Raw genomic sequence first — 26535 nt, forward strand, 5'->3', positions numbered from 1 at the left:
GCGGAGTCCAGGTGAGCAGAGCCTGAGCCATGGTTTAATAAACACAGCCTAATTACCAGGCACCGGGGACGGACAAGCGAGGGGTTGTGGAAGGGAGTAGTGAGAAGCCGGCAGCAGGAGCTGGAGGTGGAGGGGCGGAAGGCAGACCGGGCAGCTGGGGCCTCTCTCCACCCACCTCTCTCTGGCCCAGGCTCTGGGCCGCCTGCTGGTGGGGGCGAGGAGGCACATATCACCGTAATGGGCTGTATGTGTTTCCATGGGTCCTGCCAGTGTGCCAGAATGTTGTTCTGCCGTCAGCTACCAAAGCTGAAAAGAATGTCAGAAGGGGATTGGCGAGGGAGGCGAGGGGGTTGAGGGTCTAGGAGAGGGAGAAGAGATGCTTTCTGCCAGCCACCAGCCTGGTACTGAAGGTGGCATGGCCTGCTGGCTCGTTACCCCATCACTTTTCAGCACTATTGCGTCTCTCAATGCCAGCCCTTGGGAATCTGTGATTAGGATGGAGTCAAAGAGAGAGCTGGGGCAGGGGCCAGCAGCACTCAAAGGACTTGAAGAAAGCAGGCAACCAGGCAGCCAGGGGCATAGTCAGAAATGCTGTTGAGCATTGCCCCCCACTCTCCACCCAGATCATATGCTCAAGTACCAAATGGGAGTGGAGAGGAGACCCAGCAGACCCCATGGATTCCCAAGCATAGCTAATTGCTTAGAGCTGATATCCCCAGGAGCAACCAGTGAGCCACAGAGGAAGGCCTCCTCTCCCTTCACTAGAATTACTGAGTTCCACGTTCTTCTCCTGCTCCCAGAATCCCAAAGTGGGGTTCAACTCCATTCACTCACAGTGGCTGGGTTTTGTTTCCTGGGACTAAGACCCTTAGGGGTCACCTTCCCTTTCCTATCTCATTTCCCCGCTCCCTTCCTGTCTTTCATGGGATCGGTTCACAAATAAACTCACTTTGCACCCAAATCCTTAACCTGGGTCCTGCTTTTTGTGGAACCTCAACCCAGGTGACTATAGCTACCAGGTGCTAAACAGTTTGATAGCTATAATTATAATAGCTACTAAGTGTTTACCATGTGCCCAGCTCTATTCTAAATATTTCACCTATATAAACTCATTGAATCGTGCCAACAGTCTGTGAGTGAGATACCATACTTAATCCCCCATTTATGAAGGGGAGAATGAGACACAGAGCCGTTAAGGAACCCGACCAAAGTCACATAGCTCGTAAGTAGCAGAGCCAGGATGCAAACCCAAGTACCACTAGCATTAGAGACTATTTTCTTAATCATCATACTAAGCTGCAGGCCTTCCAGATATTCCCCAAGCACCTTGGGATTTAAAGATGATCTAGACATGGCCCTGACCTTGGAAAGCATGAGATGTCCATGTAGAAACATAAAGGAAACAGACAAGTCAGTTCAGTTTGTACAGATGTGTCCCAAGCAATGAGGGTTTAGATGCGTTACACATGGAGGAATCAGGGCAGACACTACTAAGGAGGTGCCACTCAAACAACATCTTAAAGAAGAAATTGGTATTGGAAGATGGATGGATGGGGCGGGAAGAAAGCAGGCATGGAGGCTGGAGTGTGTGCACCCTAGCGATATTCAGGGAATCTCCTGAGATCCCTATGGCTGGAGAGCTGGGGGTGGGTTGGCTTTTTGCTTGTTTGTGTGCTGTTATTGTTGTTTAGGGTGGGAGCTGATGATTTATAGGAAAAGATGCAGAGGCTGTCTTATGAAGGGTCTTGTCACCATGTCAAGGGGTCGGAGAGCTCTCAAGGGGATCCGACTATTTGCAGTGCTTCATGACCGTAGCAGGTGTTAAATACACGGGTGCTCATTATATTCCTCTCTAGCCTTTCTTGTGCTTCTGAAAGATTCTTATTTGGAAAAACAACTTAGAAAAATGAAAGCAGGTAGGAGGTAAACAAACCCACACGGATAGTCCATAGACCAGAATCATTACCCTCAGATAGACACCCGAGTCCTCGGAAGGTGTCCCCAGGTCTCATTAATTTTCTTGGCACTAAGGCACAATCAGAGCCAGCTGCGAGCTCCAGGAGTGTCTGGCAGCTGCTTTTACAGTTTGGGTCTAGGACCCAAGGACAGAAGTTTACTCTTTTTAAAACAATTATTTTAAAATATGTTTTTATTGATTTTAGAGAGAAACATTGATGTGAGAGGGAAACATTGATTGGCTGTCTCATGCATGCCCCCTACTGGATTGAGCCTGCAACCTGGGCATGTGCCCTGACTGGGAATCGAACCTATGACCTTTTGGTGCATGGGACGAAGCTCAACCAACTGAGCCACACTGGCCAGGGCAGAAGTTTACGCTTGTCAGTCTTCAACGCAAGTCCTCTAGATTAAGCCTGAGGGCCTTTTGGATTGGGTCTTGGTCATACCAGTCATACGTTGACTTGTGTATCATCAGTGTTCTCATACAAGATATTAAAGATTATAGCACTAACTGCAATGTGGTCTGCTAGATTGGATCTTGAAACAGAAAAAGGATGTTTGTGGAAAAACTGGTGAAATCCAAATAAAGGCTGTAATTTAGTTAATAAAATGCCAACATTCATCTCTTCATTTTGACTGATTACCATGGTTATGGAAAATGTTAACATCAGGAGACATTGTTTGAAAGGTATATGGGAACTCTCTGTAGTATCTTTGCAACTTTTCTATAAATCTCAAATTATTCCAACACAAGAAACTTATTATGGAGGACAGGACAGGACTGAGGATTGGGTTCTGTCACAAAGGCAGTTGACATCTGTGCACAGTCATTGAGCCAGCAAAGAATCTATCGCATTGTGATAATGTCTCAGTCTACCTTTCCTCTTCTTGTGTTTCTAATGCCTTGTTGAAGCCAGATATTCCATCACATTTTCTGATCTTCCCACCTGGTAAATCTTTTTTTTTTCTGAGTTAATAATATTTTTTTTCTTTATTGATTAAGGTATTACATAAGGGAGATAAAGTGATAATTTACTTTGCAAAGAGGTTTTGTGTGTGGTTGTGTTTTTTTTTTATCAAAAGATTCACTTGAATCTTTTGGAATGGCATATACTTTCTGACTACATTTTAAGAAGTTCATCTATTAAAATTGTATTTTCCCCCAGGAAATCTCTAAAATCAATGCAGACGTGTTTGCCCAAGGATGAAGGTGGTAGAGCCCAGCAATGAACATGGAACCATGTTGAACCTGCATGTGCCACTAACTTTTAAACTTCCTTGGAGATTTCTTGTCTTCACTTTGTTTGGAGGGACCCAAGAAGGTGGACTCATGAGGAGTCAGTCACCCATGCAAGTGTCCCATTCTGACCTCTCGATAGCAGGGACCGTTCAGTCTTTCTTAGACAGGCGACACGGCCAATTGTCCTCCACTTACATCATTCTAATTGTCCCTCCTGATTAATGAGGTCACTTAAGGTATCAATTATTATCCTGCCAAGAGAATGAATATCAGACTGAAACAAATGCCCGTGAACTTGCTTGTTCTATTAAAAAAATAAAGTAATGAGAGATGATTAATGGTGTGTGCTCTGAGAGAAGCAACAGGAAGGGAAGGGCAGGAGGGAAAGGTAGGAATTAGCATTTTTTGATTAGGGGGCAAAACAGGCTTTTGTTTAAAAGCAGCTTTTTTTTTTTTTTTATTGAACCTCTTCCTTTCTACACCACTGTCTAGACTCTGTCTCCACTTCCTCCCTTCTTATTTACACCTTATCTCCAGCCTTACCACTCCACCAATCTGCTGGGGCTGGTGTGTGTGTGTGTGTGTGTGTGTGTGTGTGTGTGTGTGTGTCTGTGTGTGTATGTTGGGGGGGGGTGTCACCACTGTTCTCCTAATTGTCACATCTATTACCTTCTTATCTTTTTTTTTAAAATATATTTTATTGATTTTTCACAGGGAGGAAGGGAGAGGAATAGAGAGCTAGAAATATCGATAAGAGAGAGACATCGACCAGCTGCCTCCTGCACACCCCCCACCGGGGGATGTGCCCGCAACCAATGCACATGCCCTTGACCGGAATTGAACCTGGGACCTTCCAGTCCGCAGACCAACGCTCCATCCACTGAGCCAAACCGGTTTCGGTTTCGGCATGACCTTCTTATCTTGACTTCAGTTCCTTTGAAAGTGTTTGCTGCTGTTGAGTTGACCTCATACTTCTTTAAACACTTTCTTTTTCTAGCTTTTCTGATACCCCCAATTTTTCACTCATTCATCCCATTTCACATGTATTTATTGAGCATCTACTGTGTGCCAGGCATTGTGCTAGCATGGACTATAAAAAGGTAATAACCAAGATGGACAAAGTCCTTGCTGTAAATGGAGCTTAGAATCAAGCAGAGGGAGTCGGCAATTAACAAATAAATACATATAATAAGCCATTCAGCGTTATAAGGAATGAGCTGAGTGACTGATGGAGTGTGATGACAGGGTGTGAACATATGGGAGCTGTGATTAATGGGATCCTCCCTGTGAATGTGGTACCTCCATCGCTTTGACATCAGTCCCTTAAAACTTGATGCTGTCTCTTGGCTCCCATGTGCTTGTGTCACCTCAGAGAATGACATAGACATGGGCAGGATTTGGGGGATTAAGGGATTGAGCTGGATCAGTCTCCACTTTGCAGAGTGAGTGTGGCTCCAGAGATGACCGAAAAGATGGCATCCAGGGTGTAAACCCCTTTTCTAAATTCAAGCTGACAGTTTTCTAATTCTGAGGCTTCAGGCAGAGAGACAGAATTCAGGAATAAGACAACACTTCCAAATCCAGGGCTATCTACTATGATATGAATGGCACCCCTCAGAGTTTTGCAACATGGTGGCCCTGAAAAATCCTGGAAGCCAGACCAGTTAGAGATTCAGACACGGAGACAGAACCGGAGAGATTCCCCAAACCCCCTGCAAAACACCTCAGGTGACCAAACTGTTTCACTGCTCCTGTGACTCCATCTTCTCAGGTCTCCAGGTGAGGGCTCTACTGTCACTGACACATAGCTCTTGTTTGGGTGTGATGATTCAGGTTGATCCTCTGCTGCTCACAACCACCATCACTGGTTGCCTGTGACCTGGCCTTGAAGGCCGTGCTCCATGCTGCACAGTTTATGGGCCTCGCTGACCCTGTTTCCACAGCCCAATTTGGCCCTGGAAACCCAGCTTGAGCTGAACCCATCTGTTGCTTTGCTCAGAAGGGAATCTGCACATTGTCTCCCTAAGGCCATGGTTCTGGAAGCTTCTGTTCATCCTGGTTTCCTGGAGCATGGAAAAGTAGTGGACATGGTGCTCTGTGTGTCCCAGGCCTGGCTCTGCCCTCCAACTGTGTCTGAGAGGCTATAGGCCGAAGCTCCTCTGCTTCATATCCAGCACCTCCCGGATGTGGGTGTGCAGCTGCTGGTTCTGGTGATAGATGCCATTCACCTGGGCAAAGGTGCTGCATGATGTAAGTGCTATCTCTAATATGGAGACCCAGACTTCAGACCAGGTGCCGTGATCGGAACAGTCTCTGGTGGCCAACAGGAAGGGCCTCATGGTGTAGGAACAGGGAGGGGTGGACCACCCCATTCTCTTGGTACAGCCTCCCTGCCCTCTTGAAGACATTCCTAGCATCTTGAGCCGCCCAGAGCTCTCAGAAACTGCCTGCTCCTTTCTCAGGGTGGCTTCAGCAGCCAGAGACTAGCTGGGCACAAGTCCTCTGGATAAGAAATCTCTAGGTAGAGACGCCATTGGCTACTCACTCACTTTTGGACAACTATAGTTCATTTTCCTGGCATGAAAAGGACAGAAAATGCAGAGTTCTTCCAGGTAGTGCCAATCCTAGAATGGCACCATCTGAGGGTCTTGGTAGATCCCAGCTGATCCAGGGAGATCCTTGTGGTGGTTCAGACTTTTAGGGCAGCCTTGGCAAAAGGAGAACAGCTCCTATTCCCAAATGGGGATATCACTGGCCTGATTTGGGGTGGGGGGGTGAATACGGAGGCAGAAGTTTTCAGGAACCTGATGGCCTCTCTTTTCCTTCCCCATTTCCATCCCACCAACCCTCCTGACCCATGGTGCTGGAAGCTTCAGCTCTGTCATGAAGCCCAAAGTGGGCCAGGGTTTTCCAGGACCCTGTGTTTGCAAATCAAGTCTGCATCTGCTGGAAGGCTGAGCAGCCTCCAAAACAGTCCTTCTCTCCTGGGGAGGCTGGTAATTAAGCAGTCATGGAAAACACATGGAAGATGAACAGCTGGTTGCTTCCATTTGTCCTGTCATTGGTTGGAGAACCATTTCATAAATTACATGTAAAGTTGGATTTTGTTTTTCTTCTACTCATGCCATCCCCTTTGCTTGAAATTACCCTTCCTATATTCCCACTAACTTCTATACCCTAGATATAATTGGCTAACAGTTTATCTTTCATGATCAACTCAGGCTGGTGTATCAAATTCCCTGGGCACATCTCTGTCATTGCACTTACTGTGTTGCATTATCATTGTGTCTTGAGCAATAATAATAGTTATTAACTCCTACTGTGTGCCTGGCACCATTCTCTAAAGCTGGGCATAGACCAGGGGACCAAAATCCCTGCCCTCATGGAATTAAGATGCTAATGGGAAAAGATAGACTTAATAAATAAGAGCTAATGAGATATATACTAGTAGAGTTAGGTGGTGATAAGTGTTATGGAGAATGTTATGGTTTGGCTGGTGTTGCAGGCTGTGAAAGAATTCACAACTAAAAGAAGAGATGCAGAGAGGAAGTTTATTTTACTTTCCAAGAAAGGAAAGGGCCAAGTTTGCTAATCAATACAGGGCAAGAAACAAATGGTGGCCTGCTCTTTTAAGCATAGGCTGTTGCTAAGCAACAAGGAAGGGAGGCGAATTGGGGGTGAAATTGAGCAGATATCAAGGAGGTTGTCTTGAAAAGTTAGTTTGTTTGCTTTTTAGTAGACAAATGCCCTAGGGGGGTGTCTTATCAGTATTTTCCCAAGCCTGTAAAACATACTTAAGAGCAAAAGTTTTGAAGAGTTCAAAAGAGGCTTGGTTGAAGGGAACTTTCTATTAACTAGAGACTCCCTGGTGCAAATTATGCCTGAGTTCTGAAAACAGCAGGCAGCAGCTGGAGGAGGGCGGGGTGGAGGAGGAGTGCAAGAATGTAGCCTTGAAAGTAGCTTATCTTTTTTTTTTTTTTTATTTCTTTATTGATTTCAGAGAGGAAGGGAGAAGGAGAGAGATAGAAACATCAATGATGAGAATCATTGACCGGCTGCCTCCTGCACATCCCCCACCGGGGATTGAGCCCGCAACCCAGGCATGTGCCCTTGGCCGGAATCGAACCCGGGACCCCCCAGTCCGCAGGCCGACGCTCTATCCACTGAGCCAAGCCGGCCAGGGCGAAAGTAGCTTATCTTGTCTTACAGTTTGAACAGAGGGGCTGTTTGAATCAGAGGAGCTAACAATCTTGGGGTTTAATTACCAAGTGCTTCTCATAAATTGTGGAAGGCCACAGCAAAGAAAAAGAAAGGCTTTTTTTTTTTTTTTTTTTCTGTCCTTACAGAGAAAATGTAGAACAGAGAGATCAGGAGCCAGGAAGTGAGGTTGGAGTCGGAAGAGGGTTGCAATTTTAAATGGATTGGTTATTGAAGTCTTTGGTGTAAAGGTGATGTCTGAACAAAAACCTGAAGGAGATGAGGGGACCAGTCATGCACATTTGGGAGAAGAGATGAGATAGCTGGGGAATCAGCAAGTGCAAAGGCCCTATGTCAGAACTTGTGAGATGTGTTGGAGGAATAGCAAGGGGCCATTGTGGCTGGAGCAAGGAGCAGGGAAAGACTAATTGGTGATAAAGAGGAAAGTAATGGAGTGGGAGTGCGTAAAGGAGGCAGAGGATTGCCCAGGACCTGTAGGTTGTTATGAAGATCTTAGTGTTGTCTTAAATCAAGTGAGACACCTTTATAAGGGTTCTAAGCAGAGAAGTCTCATAGTCTGACTTAAAATGACCATGCCAGCTGCTCTGTTGAGAATGGTCTATCGGAGGACAAGGGGGAAGAAGGGAGACCAATTAGGAGGTTGGTGCAATAACCAAGTCAACAGCTGGAGGTGGCCTGAATCAGAATGGCAGAAATGAAAGTGATGAGGAGTGGCTGGATTTCCTGATAAATGAATGTAAATGCCTTCTTTTGAGGTTGAACTCCTTGGGGCCTGGTCCCATCTTATAAGTTTTTGTCTTCAGAACCAAACATAGTAGTGACATTTAATAGGGTACATAATGTTTGTTGAATGAATAAGGGATGAAAAATAATTTTTGAATGTTAATAATACAAATAAATCAGCCTCTGTTCTCTTTTTTGAATCTGTCAGATGATAGAGCAAATCCTGGGTAATAGTCACCCAGATCACCCAATCTGATGTCATAAAGAATGCTATTCATGGGTGTGCTGAACCAAGACATGTGGATGATGTTGGTTTCTATTTTGTTTGTCTATTTTTCTTGCTGTGGGACGTCTCAGAGACTTTAATACACTAATGCACAGGTTCCCAACATTTCTTTTTCTTTTTTTAAGTCTTTATTGTTGAGATTATTATAGCTGTCTCTCATTTCCCCCACCCCATTGCCTCCCTCCACCTGGTTCCCGCCCCCCCAGGCCTTCGCCACTCTATTGTCTGTGTCCATAGGTAATGCATATATGCATATAAGATCTTTATTTAATCTCTTCTCGCCCTCCCCCCCCCACTCCCTTCCCTCTGAGTATCATCAGTCTGTTCCATTCCCATGCCTCTGATTCTATGTTATTCACCAGTTTATTCTGTTCATTAGATTTCTTATTCTTATTCATTTATTTTGATTTTTAGATTCAATTGTTGATAGGTATGTATTTGTTACCATTTTGTTGTTCATATTTTTTATCTTTTCCTTTTTCTTCCTCTTCTTAAAGAATGCCCTTCAACATACTTCCTATATAATAAAAGGCTAATATGCAAATTGTCCCCTCAACCGGGAGTTCCACCAGGAGTTCAACCAGGGGGCGAGGCCAGCCGGCCAACCACCTGCAGCCCCTACCCCTGGCCAGCCCGGCTGGATCGGCCCCTATTGGGGTGGGCCGGCTAGACCCCACCCGTTTACAAATTCGTGCACCAGGCCTCTAGTTTCATATAATACTGGCTTCGTGGTGATGAACTCCTTTAGCTTTTTCTTGTCTGTGAAGCTCTTTGACCTTCAATTCTAAATGATAGCTTTACTGGGTAAGAGTAATCTTGGTTGTATGTCCTTGTTATTTATCACTTTGAATATTTCTTGACACTCCCTTCTGGCCTACATAGTGTCTGTTGAGAAATCAGCTGCCAATTGTATGGGTATTCCCTTGTAGGTAACTAGCTGCTTTTCTTTTGCTGCTTTTAAGATTCTCTCTTTGTCTTTAGCCGTTGGCATTTTAATAATGATGTGTCTTGGTATGGTCCTCATTGGGTTCCTCTTATTTTGGACTCTCTGTACTTCCTGGACTTATAAGTCTATTTCTTATAAGGGGAAGTTTTCTGTCATTATTTCTTCAAATAGGTTTTCAATATCTTTCTCTCTCTCTTCTTCTGGTACCCCCATAATGCGAATGTTGGTATGCTCAAAGTTGTCCTAGAGGCTCCTTATGCTATCTTTATATTTTGTGAATTCTTATTTCATTTTGCTCTTCTGATTGGGTGTTTTTTGCTCCTCATATTTCAAATTGTTGATTGGGTTCTCAGAATCCCTACATGCTATTCTTTATTTCATTCAGTGTGTGCTTAATTTCTGACTGGTCCTTTTTTTTTTTTTTTGGCATTCTCACTAAGATCCTTGAAAGTTTCACTAAGTCCCTTTGAGGTTTCTAGAAGATTCTTGAGTAACCTTATAACTGTGGTTTTGAACTCTATATCCAGTAATTTGCTTTCTTCCACCTCTTTCATTTGTGACACGTTTCTTTGTCTTCACATTTTGGCTGCTTCCCTGTCTTTGTTTCTATGTATTGGGTAGAGCTGCTATGTCTCCTTGAGTTGGTAGAGTGGCCTTGTGTTGTAGGTGTCCTATAGGGCCCAGTTACTCAGCCTCCCCAGTCACCTGAGCTGAGAACTCTAGGTGCATTTCTTTGTGGGCTGTGAGCACAGTCTTGTTGTAGTTGAGACTTGATTGCTGTTGGTGTCACTGGGTGGAATTGACTTCCAGGCCAATTGGCTGTGAGGACCAGCTGTGGCTACAGTGGGAGAGCTGCTATGCAGGAGACACCCCAGGACTTGCTTCAGTGGGGATTTGATACTGAGTCTGTCCCTTGAGTATGTCACTTATGGATGTGTAGAGTTGTAATCTGGTATGGTCTTACACTAACCACTGGGTATATTGGCTCTTGGGTCTCCAGGGAGGTGCAACATCAGTCACTGCCTGGGGCCACCCTGTAGGAGCTACAGAGAGATCTGCAGATTCCTCCTCTTTGTATTGGGCTTAGAAGTGCTTAGATGAGGCCCAGCTATGAAGCAAGACAGGCTGTTGCTGGTGCTGGGTCTTGGGCCTTTTATTGATAGGTTTGGGGCTCCCTGACCCAACTGCAGCTTGTTTGAGATATTTTAGCCTGAGCAAGAACAGGCCATTCATATGCAATGCAAAAGCCGCTGCATGCAGCTTGGGTGCGCTTATAAATTGGATAAGGCGGGATCTTAGGGAATCACCAGGGCAGAGCAAACAGAAATCGCTGCCAGTCAGCCCTACGACCAGGGAGGTCCCAGCATAGGAACAATGATCCCTGCCAGCACCTCCATCTGGGAGAAAGCTGCCTCCAAGTTCCTGCCCCGCTGCCAGACAATCCAGTTCCTCCTTGTATTTGTCTATGACCCCCCACCACCCTGAGCCTTGCCTTGGTCCTGGAGCTCAGAGAAAGCAGGACCTTGTAAGTTCAGTTAGTAGTGCCGGCCTTTTAAGAGGAACAGCTGGGTCTCCAGCCACCTCTGCGTCACTGAGCCCCAATCCACACTGGTTTTTACAGCCTATAGTTACGGGGACTTCTTTTCCTTGGCTTCTGGTGTGGGACTGGGACTCCTTGCTCCTCACAGGTGGCCTCTGTAGAGACGATCTCCCTCCCAATTAAAAAAAAACGGCACACATGGGTGTCAGACCAGCCAGTTCTGCACCTCCGCACCTCCTACCAGTCTCAGTGTACTTTCTTCTTTACTTCTTTAGTTGTAGTGCTTTCATTCAGCCAGCTTTCCGGCAGTTCTGTATGGTGGTGGTTCTTTATTTTACTTGTAATTTTGATGTGGTTGTGGGAGGCAGCAAGTTCAGGTGTTTATGCTGCCATCTTGGTTCCTCTCTCCCCCAACATTTCTTAGTTTGAGGTGCAGTTAAGTGCTTCAGTAATATTTGCATAATGCTCCATGGATAAAAGAAGTACCTATCAACCCCATTTATTAAGTAGTAAGGTCTGAATAGCTGAATATGTATTTACATCTTAACAACATTGTAGCTATTTGGAAAAATAATGACTATAAATTGAAAGAAAAAAAAGCACCACATTTTTATTTTATCCTCAAATAACCACAACTACTTACTAATGGAATGAGTGTACTTGTCGGGCTCTGCACAGCTTTTCAAACTTTGGATTTAGGTTGGACATCACCACCCTCAAATCCTATTCTACGCTGATTTAAACACAGTGCTACTTTTTATCATACCAGCCACCAAACACCCAGCTTTGTAAAGATACCATGTCATCTCCTGGAACGTAGCTTCATGCTGAAACTCAACTACCTTGAGCTAATACTTTGTGTGTCCAAACAGATAGTGAGTATCACAGATTCCCTTGAAAATTTAAAATATCCCTCAAGTGCCCTTGTAAGTTCCTTATAGCATCCTAGGGTACTGTGGTACCTAGATTGGGAACTATGGTTTCACTTTGTATGTAGCATTTCCCAAAATTATATGTGTATTTTCTCAGGCAAATCTACTAACATAACACTGGACAGTGTTCCTTGGAACGTGTTTTGGGAACCGTTGGGATAGAACATGAAGAGAGAATACCCAGGACTCCTTGTTGCAGTTCTATGGGAAATCCTCCTGGGTGTTGACAGAGTGAGTGTGCTTAGAGGATTGGTATTCTGAGCATAGAGTGCTGCTTGTTTATTTTTAGACCTCAGTAGGTGAGCCTGCGTTGACTCTAGACCTTGCTTCTGAAGCCATGCATACTAAAAAGTACATATGGAGATCTTACATGAGAACCATCTCTACAGATGTTTGGTTACTGGGGTTTCGGGGCTTCTGAGACCAGGAATCTCAGTCATCTCGTGACCAATGTAGCAACAGCATGAGCTCCATGACCTGTCTTCTCTGGCATTTCATTTCCCAGAGCATCCCACAGAACCTCAGCACACAGAATGCTCTCAGGAAAAGAGTTTATGATATATATCCTCCTATACAATAAAAGGCTAATATGCAAATTGACCCAACGGCAGAATGGCCGGTCACTATGATGCACACTGTCCACCAGGGGGCAGATGCTCAATGCAGGAGCTGCCCCCTGGTGGTCAGTGCGCTCCCACAGCGGGAGGGCCGCTCAGTCAGAAGTTGGGCTCATGGCTGGCGAATGCAGCGGCGGTGGCAGGAGCCTCTCCTGACTTGCAGCAGTGCTAAGGATGTCTGGCTGACGACTTAGGCCCACTAGGGAGCAGGCCTAAGCTGTCAGTCAGACATCCCCTGAGGGGTCCCGGGCTGTGAGAGGGCGCAGGCTGGGCTGAGGGACCCCCTCCAAGTGCACAAATTTCTTGCACTGGAGGGGGTCACTTGTATCCTTACTGGGTGGATTGCATAGTATGTATGTGTGTGTGTGTGTGTGTGTGTGTGTGTATATATATGTATATATATATATATATCCCTCAAGTGCTCTTGTAAGTTCCTTATAGCATCCTAGGGTACAAGGAACCCTAGGCTTTCCTCGGGTTACGTCGGACTCGACTTACATCGTTTCGTGGTTAGGTCATCATCTCCCATTTACAGTATTTATAAAAAAAAAAAAAGTTCCGTCATTTCAACATATGTACGTATGTGCTTTATGTTTTTTATTATTTATTTACCACAAGTAAAGGTCAGGAATTGTTATCTTTAAAATTTTTTTTTACTGTTTCACTTCATTACTGCTGTGTATGTGCTCCATGTGAGTGACGCAGGTGCTTATGTAGGTGGGTTTCGACTTACGGTGATTTTGGTGAAAATCGCGTTACGTCGCGCCCTTGGAACGGATCTCTGTAGTAACCCGAGGACTGCCTGTACTTGAAATCAGAAAATCCAATTTTTCCCAGTTTCCCAGTTTTAGAAGCTCCTGATGAAATGCAAATGGGAATTACCAGAGAAAACATGTGTCTGTAGGGTGTATGTGTGTTTCTATGTATTGTGTGTGATTATGACTAATGTCCATCAATTACCTGCAAATTACTAGATGTTGCCTGTAATGACAGTTCTGTTTTTAGCTTAATGGTTTATGTATCTAACTAGTGGCTGCTCTCTGGAGTAGGGCTGCTGGCAAATCAAAACACTATTTGCCAAGCCTGTCAGTGTGACAAATGTTGCTTACATTGACTCCTTTATTTCCAAGGTCAATTGACATGTCTTTTTTAATATCACTGTTTGATGTGCTAAGAGCCTTAAATGAGAGCCATTCAATAAAGGTCCAATTTGCTACATTACTGTTTATTCCTGGATAATTCTATATTAGTTGAGCTCTTTAAGATCTAAAGGAAGAAACATACATGGATTACCCCCAGAAATGGGGATTTATTACAAGGATTTTCAGACTGTGGGGCAGCACAGGGACCATCTCCTAAGCCTTTTGGTTGCCATAGGTTTCAGGGCTTCTGAGACTGGGAGCGTCAGCAGCCTCGGGGCTAACATAGCAATAGCCTGAGCTCTGTGACCTGCCTTCACTGGGCCTGCTATTTCCCAAAGAAGGTTCCCCAGAACCCCAGCCCATACGCTGCTCTAAAGATAAAAGGATCTATGATAAAATGGGTGGGGGAGCTGTTACATAATCTATCCCTGCCTTGGAAGTTTATTAGCTTATTAAAAGCCGCCATAACCATTTTATGTTTTATTTTCTGACAATTTCTTTTTTGACCTTGTTAACACAGTATTTCTCAGTTATGTTTAACCAGTAAGCTCCCTAGCATATCCTTTGGAGAATAGGCTAATATTTGTACTTTCCAGAAGAATCTGATTGTGTTCATTTGTCACCCGTGTTGGGTTCCCCCGGCCACCCTCAGATTCAGTGATTCCCTGGGAGGACTCACAGGACTCAGCATACAGTGGCACTCATGGCTGTGATTTATGACAGTGAAAGGATACAGAGCCAAACAGCAAAGGAAAGCTATGCATGGGATGACGTGTGGGGGCAGCCAGGCACGAGCTTCCAGTCGTCCTGTCCCAGTGGGGCCACAGGATGTGCTTGCGCCCCCAGCAGTGTGGAATGCTGCCACGCAGGGAAGCTCATTGGAGACTCAGGCCCGGGGTTGTCATTGGGGCATATTACACAGGCACCTCTGCCTGACGTGTATCAGTGTTCCAGAACCCCAGAGGGAAAGCAGGTGTTCAGTGTTTGTACAAATGTTTGTACAAATAGCTTAGGCCGCTTTCCTCAGTTCGGGAAAGGGTGGGGTTCCCTGAAATTCACATTCCCAGATGCCAGCAAGGGCCAACCTCCTAAACTGGTCTTTCAAAGGACATCAGGCCTTTTCTGTCCACCCTCCAATAGTGGAATATCCATTCATTCATTCATTCATTCATTCATTCATTCTTTCTTTCTTTCATTCATCCTGCATTTGTCTTCACCAGTTTGGGCTGCTGTAACAAAAATTCTGAGGCTTGGGTGACTTATAAACAGCAGAGATTTATTACCCATGGTTCTGGAGGCTCAGAGTCCAAGATCAGGGTTCCAGGGGGGTGAGGATCGGGGGAACTGTCTTCTGGGTTTCTGGGTTGCAGACTGCCAACTGCTCGTTGTATCCTTACTGGGTGGATTGCGGAGGGAAGCAAGCTCTCTAGTAGCTCTTATAAGAGCAGTGATCCCAGTCAGGAGGGCCCCACCCACAGCCACTGCTGACTGGGTCCATTCACGGAGTTGTAAGTGGACCTTTAGAAAGCAATCACAAAAATAATACATATATTTACCCCAGTAAATATCTCATTAGGAATATGATGAATGCTAGCAAAGAAGAGGGTGTTAGTCAGAATGGGCCATGTCATACTGTGTGCATTAATCATGTTTTCCTTTTCTGTATTTTCTGACGCTATGACATCTGGGACCCTTGTTGAACCAGGAGAGACAGCCCCTCCCAGGGTTAGCTAATTCCTAGAGATAGCAAAGGATTCTCAGGGGGATGGAGCCTTTCATATGCAAATCAACCAACCCAGAGCTCACCCACCTCCTTTACTGTTCTTCACTTACTGAACTACTATCCCCTTACCCTAATCAGCCCAGGGCCTGGAGCCAGACAACTAAGGGTAGTCCCTATACCCTGGAGCCCTCTGAAATTACTCAAACTAGTGCAAGCCTGCCTCACCCACCAGCCTGCTCACCCTGCCTCACCCATTCCTTCCCCTTAGAAAACCTGAGTAAAGGCTCCTACCCACACCTTTCTCCTGCTCTTCCCACCTCCTGAATTACCCTAGTGCAGTGATGGGCAACCTTTTGAGCTTGGTGTGTCAAACTTCGCCAAAAACTGAGCATAACTCGGGTAGTGTGTCACTTTGAGGAAAAACATTATTTCGCAAATGTTTCATCCTCAGGAGCAGCAAATGTTTCATCCTCGGCATGCGGCCGCGTGTCATCAGAAATGGCTACGCGTGTCAGTGCTGACACGCTTGTCATAGGTTCGCCATCACTGCCCTAGTGCTAACCCATGAGGTTTTGGGTGTCCTGGCTTGTCCCCTCCTCTTGGGAACTGCAAGTAAAAATCTTTTCCATGGAAATTGTCTTCTGATCTGTTGGCCTCACCATAAAATCTACATTTTATTTATTTATTTATGTATTAGAGGCTCGGTGCACGGATTCGTGCACCGGTGGGGTCCCTCAGCCTGGCCTGCATCCTCTCACAATCTGGGACCCCTTGGGGGATGTCAGACTGCCAGTTCGGGCCTGTGGGGATCGGGCTGAAACCGACAGTCCGACATCCCCCGAGGGATGTAGTAGTGCGCAAAGTGGCAGGCGGCCCTGGAGGAGCCCAGGCCAGGCGCCACACTGCTCCTGCTCGTCCTGGCGCCACTGCCCCTGCACCTCTCAGTAGTGCTGCCGTGGAGGCCGGAGAGGCTTGCACCGCCGCAGCTATGCTCGCCAGAAGTGAGCCCAGCGTCTGGCACCCATCAGTCAGCTAAGTGGTGCTCCCCCTGTGGGAGTGCACTGACCACAGGGGGCAGCGCCTGCATTGAGCATCTGGCTCCTGGTGGTCAGTGCGCATCATAGCGACTGGTCAACTGGTCGGTCGATCAGTTGCTTAGGCTTTTATATATATAGATGCATTTATTTTTATATATATTTTTACTAGACGCCCGTTGCACGAAGAGATTCGTGCAATAGGCCTTCCTTCCCTTGGCTTCCAGCACTGGTTTTCCTCCAGCACCTGGGACCCAGGCCTTTGCTCCGGCCGGAGTCTGCCATCTTCGTCTTTGCTGCAGACTCCGGCCAGAGTCTGCTGTCTTCGCTGCAGACTCCGGCTGGAGTCTGCCATCTTCGTCTTTGCTGCAGACTCCGGCCAGAGTCTGCTGTCTTCGCTGCAGACTCCAGCCAGAGTCTTCCATCTTTGTCTTCACTGCAGACTCCAGAGTCTGCAGTCTTCATCTTCGCTGCGGGGCCGGAGTGCCACTCCTGTAGATCCCCTCGCCCCCTGCCCGCCCTCTCATAGCAGGCGTCCTTCCCCACCTGGCCACTCTACGCCTGGAGCAATTGGGCGGCCGCCATCTTTGTCCTTCTAATTTGCATATTCCCTCCTGATTGGCTGGTGGGCGTAGCAGACGTATGGTCAATTTACATGTTTGTCTATTATTAGGTAAGATTGATTTCAGAGAGGAAGGGAAAGGGAGAGAGATAGAAACATCAGTGATGAGAGAGAATCATCATTTGGCTGCCTCGTGCATGCCCCCCAGTGGGGGATCAAGCCCACAACCCAGGCATGTGCCCTTAACCAGAATCAAACCTGGGACCCTTCATTTGCAGGCTGATGCTCTATGCACTGAGCCAAACCAGCTATGGCTAAATCTACATTTTAAAACACAGGTAAGAAACACCGCTCCAATCTCAATGGCTAACTCACCAAAATTTTATTTCTTGCAATATTACATGTTCAAAAGAGGATTGTGCCCTCGCTGGTTTGGCTCAGTGGATAGACTGTCAGCTCTTGGACCGAAGGGCCGCGGGTTCAGTTCAGGTCAAGGGCAGAGGTACCTTGGTTACAGGCTCAATTCCAGGCCCTTGTCAGGGTGCATGCGGGAGGCAACCAATCGATGTGTCTCTCTTGCATGGATGTTTCTCTCTCTCTGTCTTTCCCCTTCCTTTCCATTCTCTTTAAAAAAATCAATGGAAAAATATCTTTGAGTGAGGATTAACACAACAACAACAAAATCAGTTTGCAGGGTCCTCTGCTTAGTGGATCACTCAGGGACCCCACTAACAGAGACCCAGCTTTACTGAAGCAGGGGAATTCAGCATAAGGCGCACAGACTCCTCAAGGCTCCCTGCCAGAAATGGCACACTTCACTGCCACCCACATATCCTTGGCAAGCCAGTGCCTGACCTCAGCAAGGAGGGGGAGGTGCCATTCCACCTTGTGCCTGGAAGGAAAGCTGGAGATCCATGAGCACCAGTGACTTCCACAGGGACTTGTGAGAATGCAAAATAAATAGACTGGTCTGGATGGTCTAGGACAGTGGTCGGCAAATCGCGGCTTTTTGGCCCCTTGAGTGTGGCTCTTCCACAAAATACCACATGCGGGCGCGCATGTACAGTGTGATTGAAACTTCGCGGCCCATGCACAGAAGTTGGTTTTCAGCCTGGGCGAGTCTATTTTGAAGAAGTGGTTCTAACGCCGAGCCACACTCAAGGGGCCAAAGAGCCGCATGTGGCTCATGAGCCGCGGTTTGCCGACCACTGGTCTAGGATATATCTTTCTGAAAATACTTTTGAGACATTTGCAATGAGATTTGAATGATGAAAAGGAGTCAATTAGATAAGTGGAGAGGATGTGAGAAAGTGTCCTAAAAAGGAAGCAGCATGTGCAAAGGTCCTGAGGATGGGGGTGGGGTGGCAAATTGAAGTAACTGAAGCCAGCAGCCTACCAAGGAGGAGGGCAGGGAGAAAGGCGAGGAGGAGTATTTTATCAGACATTTTTGGAGTGCACAATCACAGTGATAATAAGTGGACTTACAGGTCCATTTTATTATTGTTTTCAAATTCCTCACAAATTCCTTCTTATCTGCCCTCCGGGCTGACCCCTGCCCCTGCCTTTGACCAAAGAAGACTGGAGCACTGGAGGAGCTTGAGCCCAGTGGGGTATAGGGCAGAGAATCGGGCAGGGTCGGGTCATACCGGCTTTGTGGACTCATTAGGGATGTTGGCCTAATCCTAAGAACAGTGGAAGCCATTGATGGACTCTGAACTGGGAGAGTGAGATGTTCGGGGTCCTGGACTTAACCAGTTTCCAAGATCCTAGGTTACTCTAGGCACAGAGGAAGGAGAAAAGGGAAGGTTCTGGAGGAAGTGGGAAAGACAACAGCCTTGATAAAGGGGAAGATGGGTATTAGTTTACATATGTGGCCAGGGCACCTGTTTGTAAACGCTCTTCTCTGCAGATAAAGATTCATCAGATAACCAACAGCAGCACCGGGCTCTTGCCTTTTTGCCATCATTTTACCCCATTTCCCTAATAAGTCTGGATTCTACTATGGAAGGCTATCTCACTCATTCCAATATGGTAAATAGACTTGTCAGATAAAAGATGGGCTGGTCTGAAAGTTTTATTTGCTCATTCTCTGACACGCAAACGTGATAACTCCTCCTGACTCGTGGGTCATCAGCTTGTCTGAAATTGATTCAGTGATAACGTATGGACGAGGGAAGAGCGAGTTGTCAGTGCAACAACGGGGGGATGATGATTCAAGTACCCAGATGGCGAGATCAGGCTTTCACACCCCCTCCAGCTTTAGTGCCTTTGAGGAAGCCTCCATGTTAGAATTTATCTGCCAAGCCTGGGAAATAGCAGAGCAGCGATAAATATCTGATTAGAGAAAATGGCTAGTAAGCTGCAATTCCATATATTGCAAGTGATAAAAATGTAATTGTTTGTTGACAGTGTACATTAGCTCTTCACAGCTTGTGTAAATATAGTACCAAGAAACTAGAGTTTGGAAATCTTCAATGGCAGCTCAAAAATGTTGTGGCACTAACTAGGGGGATAAAATCAACAAGAGTTCTACTCAGTGAGAAGAATGTCATCCCAGAGATGACTTCATGGGAGAAGCCTTGTGAGGGGTGAGATTCCTCCAGGAAGCTGTATGTTGTTGAAGGAAAAGCCGCACCCCGGACAGAGTCCGTTAAGGGCACCCAAGGGCATGTTCTGGTGGACATGGGGGAGAAGGAAGTTGCAGCTGCCATGGATTAGGCCCATTTGGAGGTAGAGAGCACCAGGGTCAGCTAGGATGGGGTCTAGAGATCAGATCCAGATAGAGGTCTGGCCCCATTGGGGACAATTTGGTATTTTAATGCTGGAGGCATCTGTCATCAGCAGACATGACTATCTGGAGGTCGGGGAAAGGTGTCTGGTGCATGGAAGCTGAGGGACAGGTGAGTGGTGGCCTAGAGGCCAGGGTTCTGGTTCTGGTGGTCAGTCCATTTCCAAGGAACCAGCCAGTGCTGTAGGGATGTGTGTGGTGGTGGTGGGGGGGGGACACTGTAGGGGTTGGAATGAACAGGAGGCTGCTGAAGGGAGGGACCAAATGGGAGCTCAAGGCTCAAACTAGGTAGACTGAGTTCAGGTCAGGTCTAATGGAGGACTGAGGAGCTGTGCAGTAGAAAAACGGTGTAGGCCACATATGTAATTTTTTAAACTTTTAATTTTGAAATAATTATAGATTCACAAAGTTTGGTCCAGAGTGGTTCCATGTACTCTCCTAGTTTCCCCCAGTGGGTACACCTGTCACTATAGTACAGTATCAAAACCAGGAAGGTAACATTGGTGCAGTGTGTGTGTATATGTCCATGTCATTTTATCATGTGAGCTGATTCATGTCACCACCACTGCAGTCAAGATACAGAACTGTACTGTCATCATCTCTCTGGTGCCATTCCTTTCTAGTCACTCCACGTCCTTTCTCTCACTGCCCCTAACCCCTGGCAACCACGAGTCTGTCTTCCGTCTCTTTAATGTTGTCATTGCAAACATGTTATATAAGTGGAATCATCTGGTATGTCATTCTTTTGAGATGAGCTTTTTTCCACTTAGCATAATGCCCTTGAGATCCATCCAAACAGTTGTATGTATCGATAACCCATTCCTTTTTATTGCTGAGTAATATTTTATGGTATGGATGTACCTCAGTTTGTTTAGTCATTCACCCATTATTGTAGGACATTTTTGTAATTCCAGGTTTTGGCTATTAGCAAAAAAAAAAGCAAAAAAAAAAAAAAAGCCTAGTATGAACAATCAAGGGCAAGTTTTGGTGTGTACACAGTTCATTTCTTTGGGATAAATGGCCAGGAGTGTTAGTGTATGTGTAGACTTCTTTTTAAAAGAAACTGCCTATTTCCAAGTGCTATGCCATTTTACATTCTACCAGCAATGTATGAGAGATCCAGTTGCTCCTTATTGTTGCCAGCAATTGGTGTTGTCACTTTCTATTTTATCTCTTCTGATGATATGTGGTAATACCTCATCCTGGTCTTACTTTGCATTGTCCAAATGGTTAATGATGTTGAATGTTTTTCATGCATTTATTTGCCAACCTTTATCTTCTTTAGTAAAATGTCTCTTCGTGTCTTTTGCTGATTTTTCTAATTGGATTGTTGGATCCTTGCCTCATTTTCAATATTCGGGAAAAAGTATTGTCTTTCACCATTAAATGCAATATTAGCTATAGGATTTTTGTAGGTTTTGTTTATCAAGTTGAAGAAGTTCCCCTCTAGTTTTAGTTTTCTGAGAGTTGTTTTTTTTTTTTTAAATCATGAGTGAATATTGAATTTTGTCAAGTGCTTTTTCTATATCAATTGATGTGGTCATGTGATTTTTTTTTTTTTTTTTACTTTTGGCCTGTTAATATGATGAATTACATTGATTTATTTTTAAATATTAAACCAGCCTTGCATCCTTAGAATAATCCCCACTTGGCCATAGTGTATAATTATTTTTATATATTGATGAATCCTCATTGCCATTATTTTGTTAAGGATTTTTGTTTATATTTGTGTAGGATATTGGTCTTTAATTTTCTTTACTCATACAATCTTTGGTTTGGGTATTAGGTTAACAGTGATCTCATCAAATGCACCTGGAAAGTGTTCTTCCTCTATTTTCTGGAAGAGATTGAGTAGAATTGGTGTTAATTTTTCTTTATACATTTGATAGAATTCTCCAGGGAAACGATCTGGGCCTGTGTATTTGGGGGAAGGTGAATTTTAAATTATGAAATAAATTTCCTTAATAGTCTAGTACTATTCTAATTATCTATTTCATATGGGAAAGTAATGATACTTTGTGCTTTACATAAAACTGGTCAGTCTCATCTAAGCTGTCAAATGTATGTGTGTAATTTTTCATATTTCCTTATTCTTTTTAAAAAATCTTCATTTGAGGGCATTCTTAAAGAGAGGAAGGGACAGAGGGATAGAGAAAAACATTCAGTGTGAGAAACATTGATAGGTTGACTTCCATATGTGCTCTGACCAGGGATCGAACCCACAACCCAGATATGTGCCCTGACCTGGAATCAAATAGTGCACAGGACAACATTCAACCAACTGAGCCACTCTGACCCAGCTTTAGCATCCTTTTGATAACTACAGACTCTGTTGTCCTTAGCTCTGGAAATTTGCCAGTCTAGTAGATGAAAAATGAGTCTTGTGAATTTAGTTTTCATATTTTTATATTAATTAGATGGATAGCTTTCTGTTTTTATTTGTACCTTTGCCCTTTTTTCTCTTGCCTGTGTATCTTTTTCATATTGATTTATAAGTGTTCTTTATAGATTATGAATACTAACCCTCTTCCTATCATGTATAATATATAATCTTTCCAATTTGCCCTTTCTCTTTATTATGTTCTTTTACAGTTTCTTTTGCTCACCATACATGCTTTTAATTTTCACATAATGAAATCAGTATTTTCCTTTAAAGCCTCTGGGGTTTCATGCTTTATTAATAGTACTCAGTCTGTTTCAAGAGATAGAACTCAAATCAAACTAGCTTGAACAAAAAAAAAAAAAAAAAAAGGAAAGAAGGAAGGAAGGAAGGAAGGCAGGCAGGCAGGCAAGGCGGGAAGGAAGGACAGAGAGAAGGGAGGGAGGGAGAAAAGATGTTGGCTTATGTAACCGGGCACTGTAGAGATAGATCTCTGCATGGCTGGGTCAGGCATCTAAATAGTGTCTTATCAGGACTCTGTGTCTCACCTCTTCTCACTGTTCAGCTTTGTCTATATCTATGTGGGATATCATTTTTTCTAAAGCAGATAGGCTCTGTGTAATGATAAAAAGGCTGCTGGCAACCCCAACCTTTCATTCTAATGATTTAGAATCCAAAAATAAAAGACTTCCCCAGTCTGTATGTCATATCCCATGGAAAGACTCAGAATGACCCTACCTGGGTGATGTGCCCTCTTCCTTCTTCTTCTTGCCTTAAGCCAGTCCATAAAGATGAGGGATATGCCACAATTGGCTGTTTGCCCAATTCCATAGCTCGTGAGCAGGTGGGGTACGTGTCAGGACCCCATGAAACAACAGCCCCCCAGAAGAACAATGAGCAGGTAGCAACCAGAGCAGTCATCTAAATATGTCACCCCTAGAAAGACCTTCTCTAGTGTAATATGATTTAAAAAATAGTGTATTTCCTTCTAATATGTTTGGTTTCATTGTTTTAAATATAAGTTTTGACCCATGTGAGAAAGTGAGGGAGACAGAGGACAGGGAAGGGGAGAGAACATGGTGTGAGGTAGGGATCCTTTGCTGGATGTTATACCTGAAGAGAAGATGACCTTGAGACTTATTGGGTCACCCATTTCACAGTTTGATCACTTTTTCTTCTGTTTCCCTCAAATCTATTCTGTATTAATACGAGTCTTGTAAGATTAGGATGGTGGGAAGGGCAAGGGCTTCATCTAGCACAGTGGGCATTAATCAATATCTTATTTGAGTTGTTTAACCCAGTACTCATACTCTCCAGGGGACATCTGGGCATCCAGATATTATATAGCAATGGAGGTATAGAGAGGGAACCAGGAACACCACAACTATCCTAAACTATTTAAAGAATGGGGGTAAGAGTAAACCTTGAATTCCCTCCCAGAGCCCTGATGGGGGTCAGGGGAGGCAGGGCAAGCCTAAGATAGGGAACAAAGGACACAGATGGACAGGAGACTGCCATCTCTCTACCGCCTGTATTCACAATCAGGTCACCTGTGGGGGTCAACACATGTGGACACCCAGCAGTGGACAGCTTTCCTAAAATATGTCCCCAAGCATTCATTGAAAGCTTCATCATTTTATCTCTTTAACATTAGGAGAATCTTTTAAAAATGATTCTCTTATGCTAAACACATTACCTCAGGTTCAATAATTCCGTCCACTTCACCCATTTCTTTTTCTTCACTTAACTTGAAGGGGAAAAAAAATTAAGCATTTTAATTTTAAAAGCTGGTACAGTATGATCCCATTTGTATGAAATTATTGCATTGACTCTGATCCCATCTATTGATCCTTCCATCTCTTTCTGTGCCAGCTGTCAAGGATGATCATTTCTAGATTGCACTGGGTTTTTCTATTCTGCTTTCATCTTTTAAAACTAATCAGCACTTATCATTTCTATAAAAGCAGTAGCCTTATTCCTTTTAAAGAATAAGGTGTATGAAAAGAAGCATCAGCATTCTACTACTTAGAGTTGGATATATCTTTCTCAATTTGTGAAAAAATATAGTCTATTGGCAATTATTAGTTGTGCATTTTGTGGTGAAATCTACCCAGAGCCTAAAAAGACCTCAGCCAGAAAGGGAGGAGACAGGGAGAATACAGCCAAAGAGGAGAAAAGAGAAGAGTCATACCCAGGGGAGGCCTCCAGGTCAGGGACAGCCCATAGCTTCAGGGGAGTAGCCCCTCATGTTTCTGTGGCAGAAGACCCCGGTTTTCCATCGCTACTTTCTCTGTGAACACCTTGTATATGACTGGTGTTTGGCTTCTTTTGTGTTCCTCCCTGTGCCTGCGTCAGCATTGTGCATCCAACAGGTGCTCCATAAGTGCTTACTGGATGCACAGTTCCCAAGGGGGTCACCTCCCTAAATTACACCTCTTTGTCTTTCAGGCTCACAGGCTTTCAGCTGCCAGCCACCATCGTCAGCGCGGCCACCACCCTCTCTCTGCATCTCATCAGTGACTACGCAGTCAGTGCGCAGGGCTTCCGCGCCAGCTATGAAGGTAGGTGCCCCTCAGCCCTGGACACAGGGGCCTGACGTGAAATAGCCACAGGCGGAGCTATGGTGCTCCTGGCTGCCGGGAAGGGCTGCTTCCGATTCAGAGCTTGTGCCTCTCCTGACAAGGCTGGTGCTGACGAGTAACTCAGTTACTTCAATTGCCCAGGCTGTGTTTCTAGAAAGCTGAGGATTGAAATCACAGCCCAGTGGCAATGGTTTGTCCTGAGGGCCTGGTAATGTCTACTTCTCTGTCCCCTTAACTGGGTTTTGTTGTGTTTTTATTTTTTTAAATTCTGTTTTCTATTGGGCTTAATTGTATAAGGTACATCAGCTTGGTTTTGGAAATAAGAGCGATATAAACCCTAAGTAAAAGCAATAAAATAAGTCACGGGGAAAAAAATTTCTGCTCAATATAGTGACAGCAAAGAGTCAGTTTTATATCATTCAGAGAAGAACAATTGCTACTTTTTCCTTAATAGCATGGATTAGGGTTTCTTGGTTTGAGTTATGCAAATAATTTCCACTTCTCTCAGCCTGTTTAAATATGGTGTTAGCATTCAAATTAACACTAATATCTTCAGATTATACACTATTATTATTATTAACTTTATTACGTTAGTTCAGAAGGTGGTACTTCTGGATCTCTGTCATTTCCCTGGGAAATTTACATCTCATTAATAGGTAATTATGCTGCTCTTGGCTAAGACCCACACTGCTATTTCGTGTTGAGATCATTAATGGGCTTATTTTAAGACTGTTAATGATAATTAATAACAGTAATGACATAATACCCTAGTAAAGCATGCCAGATATTCTAAAGCTTGCTTTCTCTTGCCTCCAAGAACTTGAAAAATAAGTGACGCTGGCTCACTCTACCTCTCTGAGCATGCCCTCGCCCTTGCCTTTCCCTCCCCGTCTTCTTCCCCCAGCATTTGCCTTTCTCCCCCTTACCTTTGCCTTTCTCCCCTGAGCTCCAAGAGCCCTTCTTCTGCCTTTGTAACTTGTGTCCTGCGCCTGTGCAGCCCAGCCGGCTCACTTCTACTACCTCTGTAACTGTCTGAATAAACTTTCTTCATTTGAAAAAAGTAGTGATGCATTCTTGAATAGCATCTGTATTCTATAGCAATGCAGAAATAGATTCCACCTTTGTCTTGGCAGAAATATACCACTGAAAGATGGCATATCTTACCTTCTTGGCTCAATCCGCCCCTGGTGCTGTGGGGGACACAGTTTAATGCTTTAACCTGAGCAATTAAAGGCTCCTGAGAAGGTCTGTTGTTTTTTCACTAAAGCTTCCTGAGGAGGCTCCAGAGAAAGTTCCACATGCCTTTAACTGAGGGCTCCTGAAAAAACACCTACGTGTCTTTAAAGGGAGATCTCCTGAGATAGCCCAATTTCCTTTCAAAAACAACCAGTTCCTCCCAATATCAAGCCTGTGATCTTGGTCATCCTGGTTACATCTTTACCATGAACCTCTGGCCCTGAACCCAAACCAGTTCTCTCCAAAGTTTGAGCTACAACTTCCTTCCCAAGGGAGATCTCTTCAGGAGCTTCCTGCGAGCTCTCTGACCCTGAGCTCCATCCACAGTGTGTTGGCCTTGGGGAGATGGGCTGTGTTTGGCGAAGGCTGGGGAAACGAGGCAGTGACACCACGGTCGGTACCTGCAGCGATCCCGTGTGCTGAGGGGCACAGCTGGGCCCTCATGGTGGCCTCCTTCAACATGCCTTGGAGATATTTGTCTGAGGTCCGGGCTCTCATGAGGCTTTAAGAAAAAAGGGTCCTATTTACTGCTGACCTCACTGGCCCCACCAGGAACAGTGCCAACACTTCTCATTGGGCAGAGCAGTTCTGAGGTTACATTCACAGGGCCTTTTGCAGCCAGAGGCT

General features: G+C 45.0%; 1 protein-coding gene across 1 annotated transcript in view; it reads left to right on the plus strand.

Moving 5' to 3' along the window:
- Positions 1-26535, plus strand: part of CSMD2 (CUB and Sushi multiple domains 2) — a gene marked incomplete at its 5' end in the record, with an annotated part of 537662 nt that overhangs the window by 85846 nt on the left and 425281 nt on the right. Inside the window, 1 exon segment of the mRNA XM_079778373.1 lies at positions 24539-24651. Coding sequence (XP_079634499.1) covers positions 24539-24651 — 113 coding nt within the window.

This window comes from Cnephaeus nilssonii (genome assembly GCF_951640355.1).
Source record: "Cnephaeus nilssonii genome assembly, chromosome: 7".
NCBI lineage: Eukaryota > Metazoa > Chordata > Mammalia > Chiroptera > Vespertilionidae > Cnephaeus > Cnephaeus nilssonii.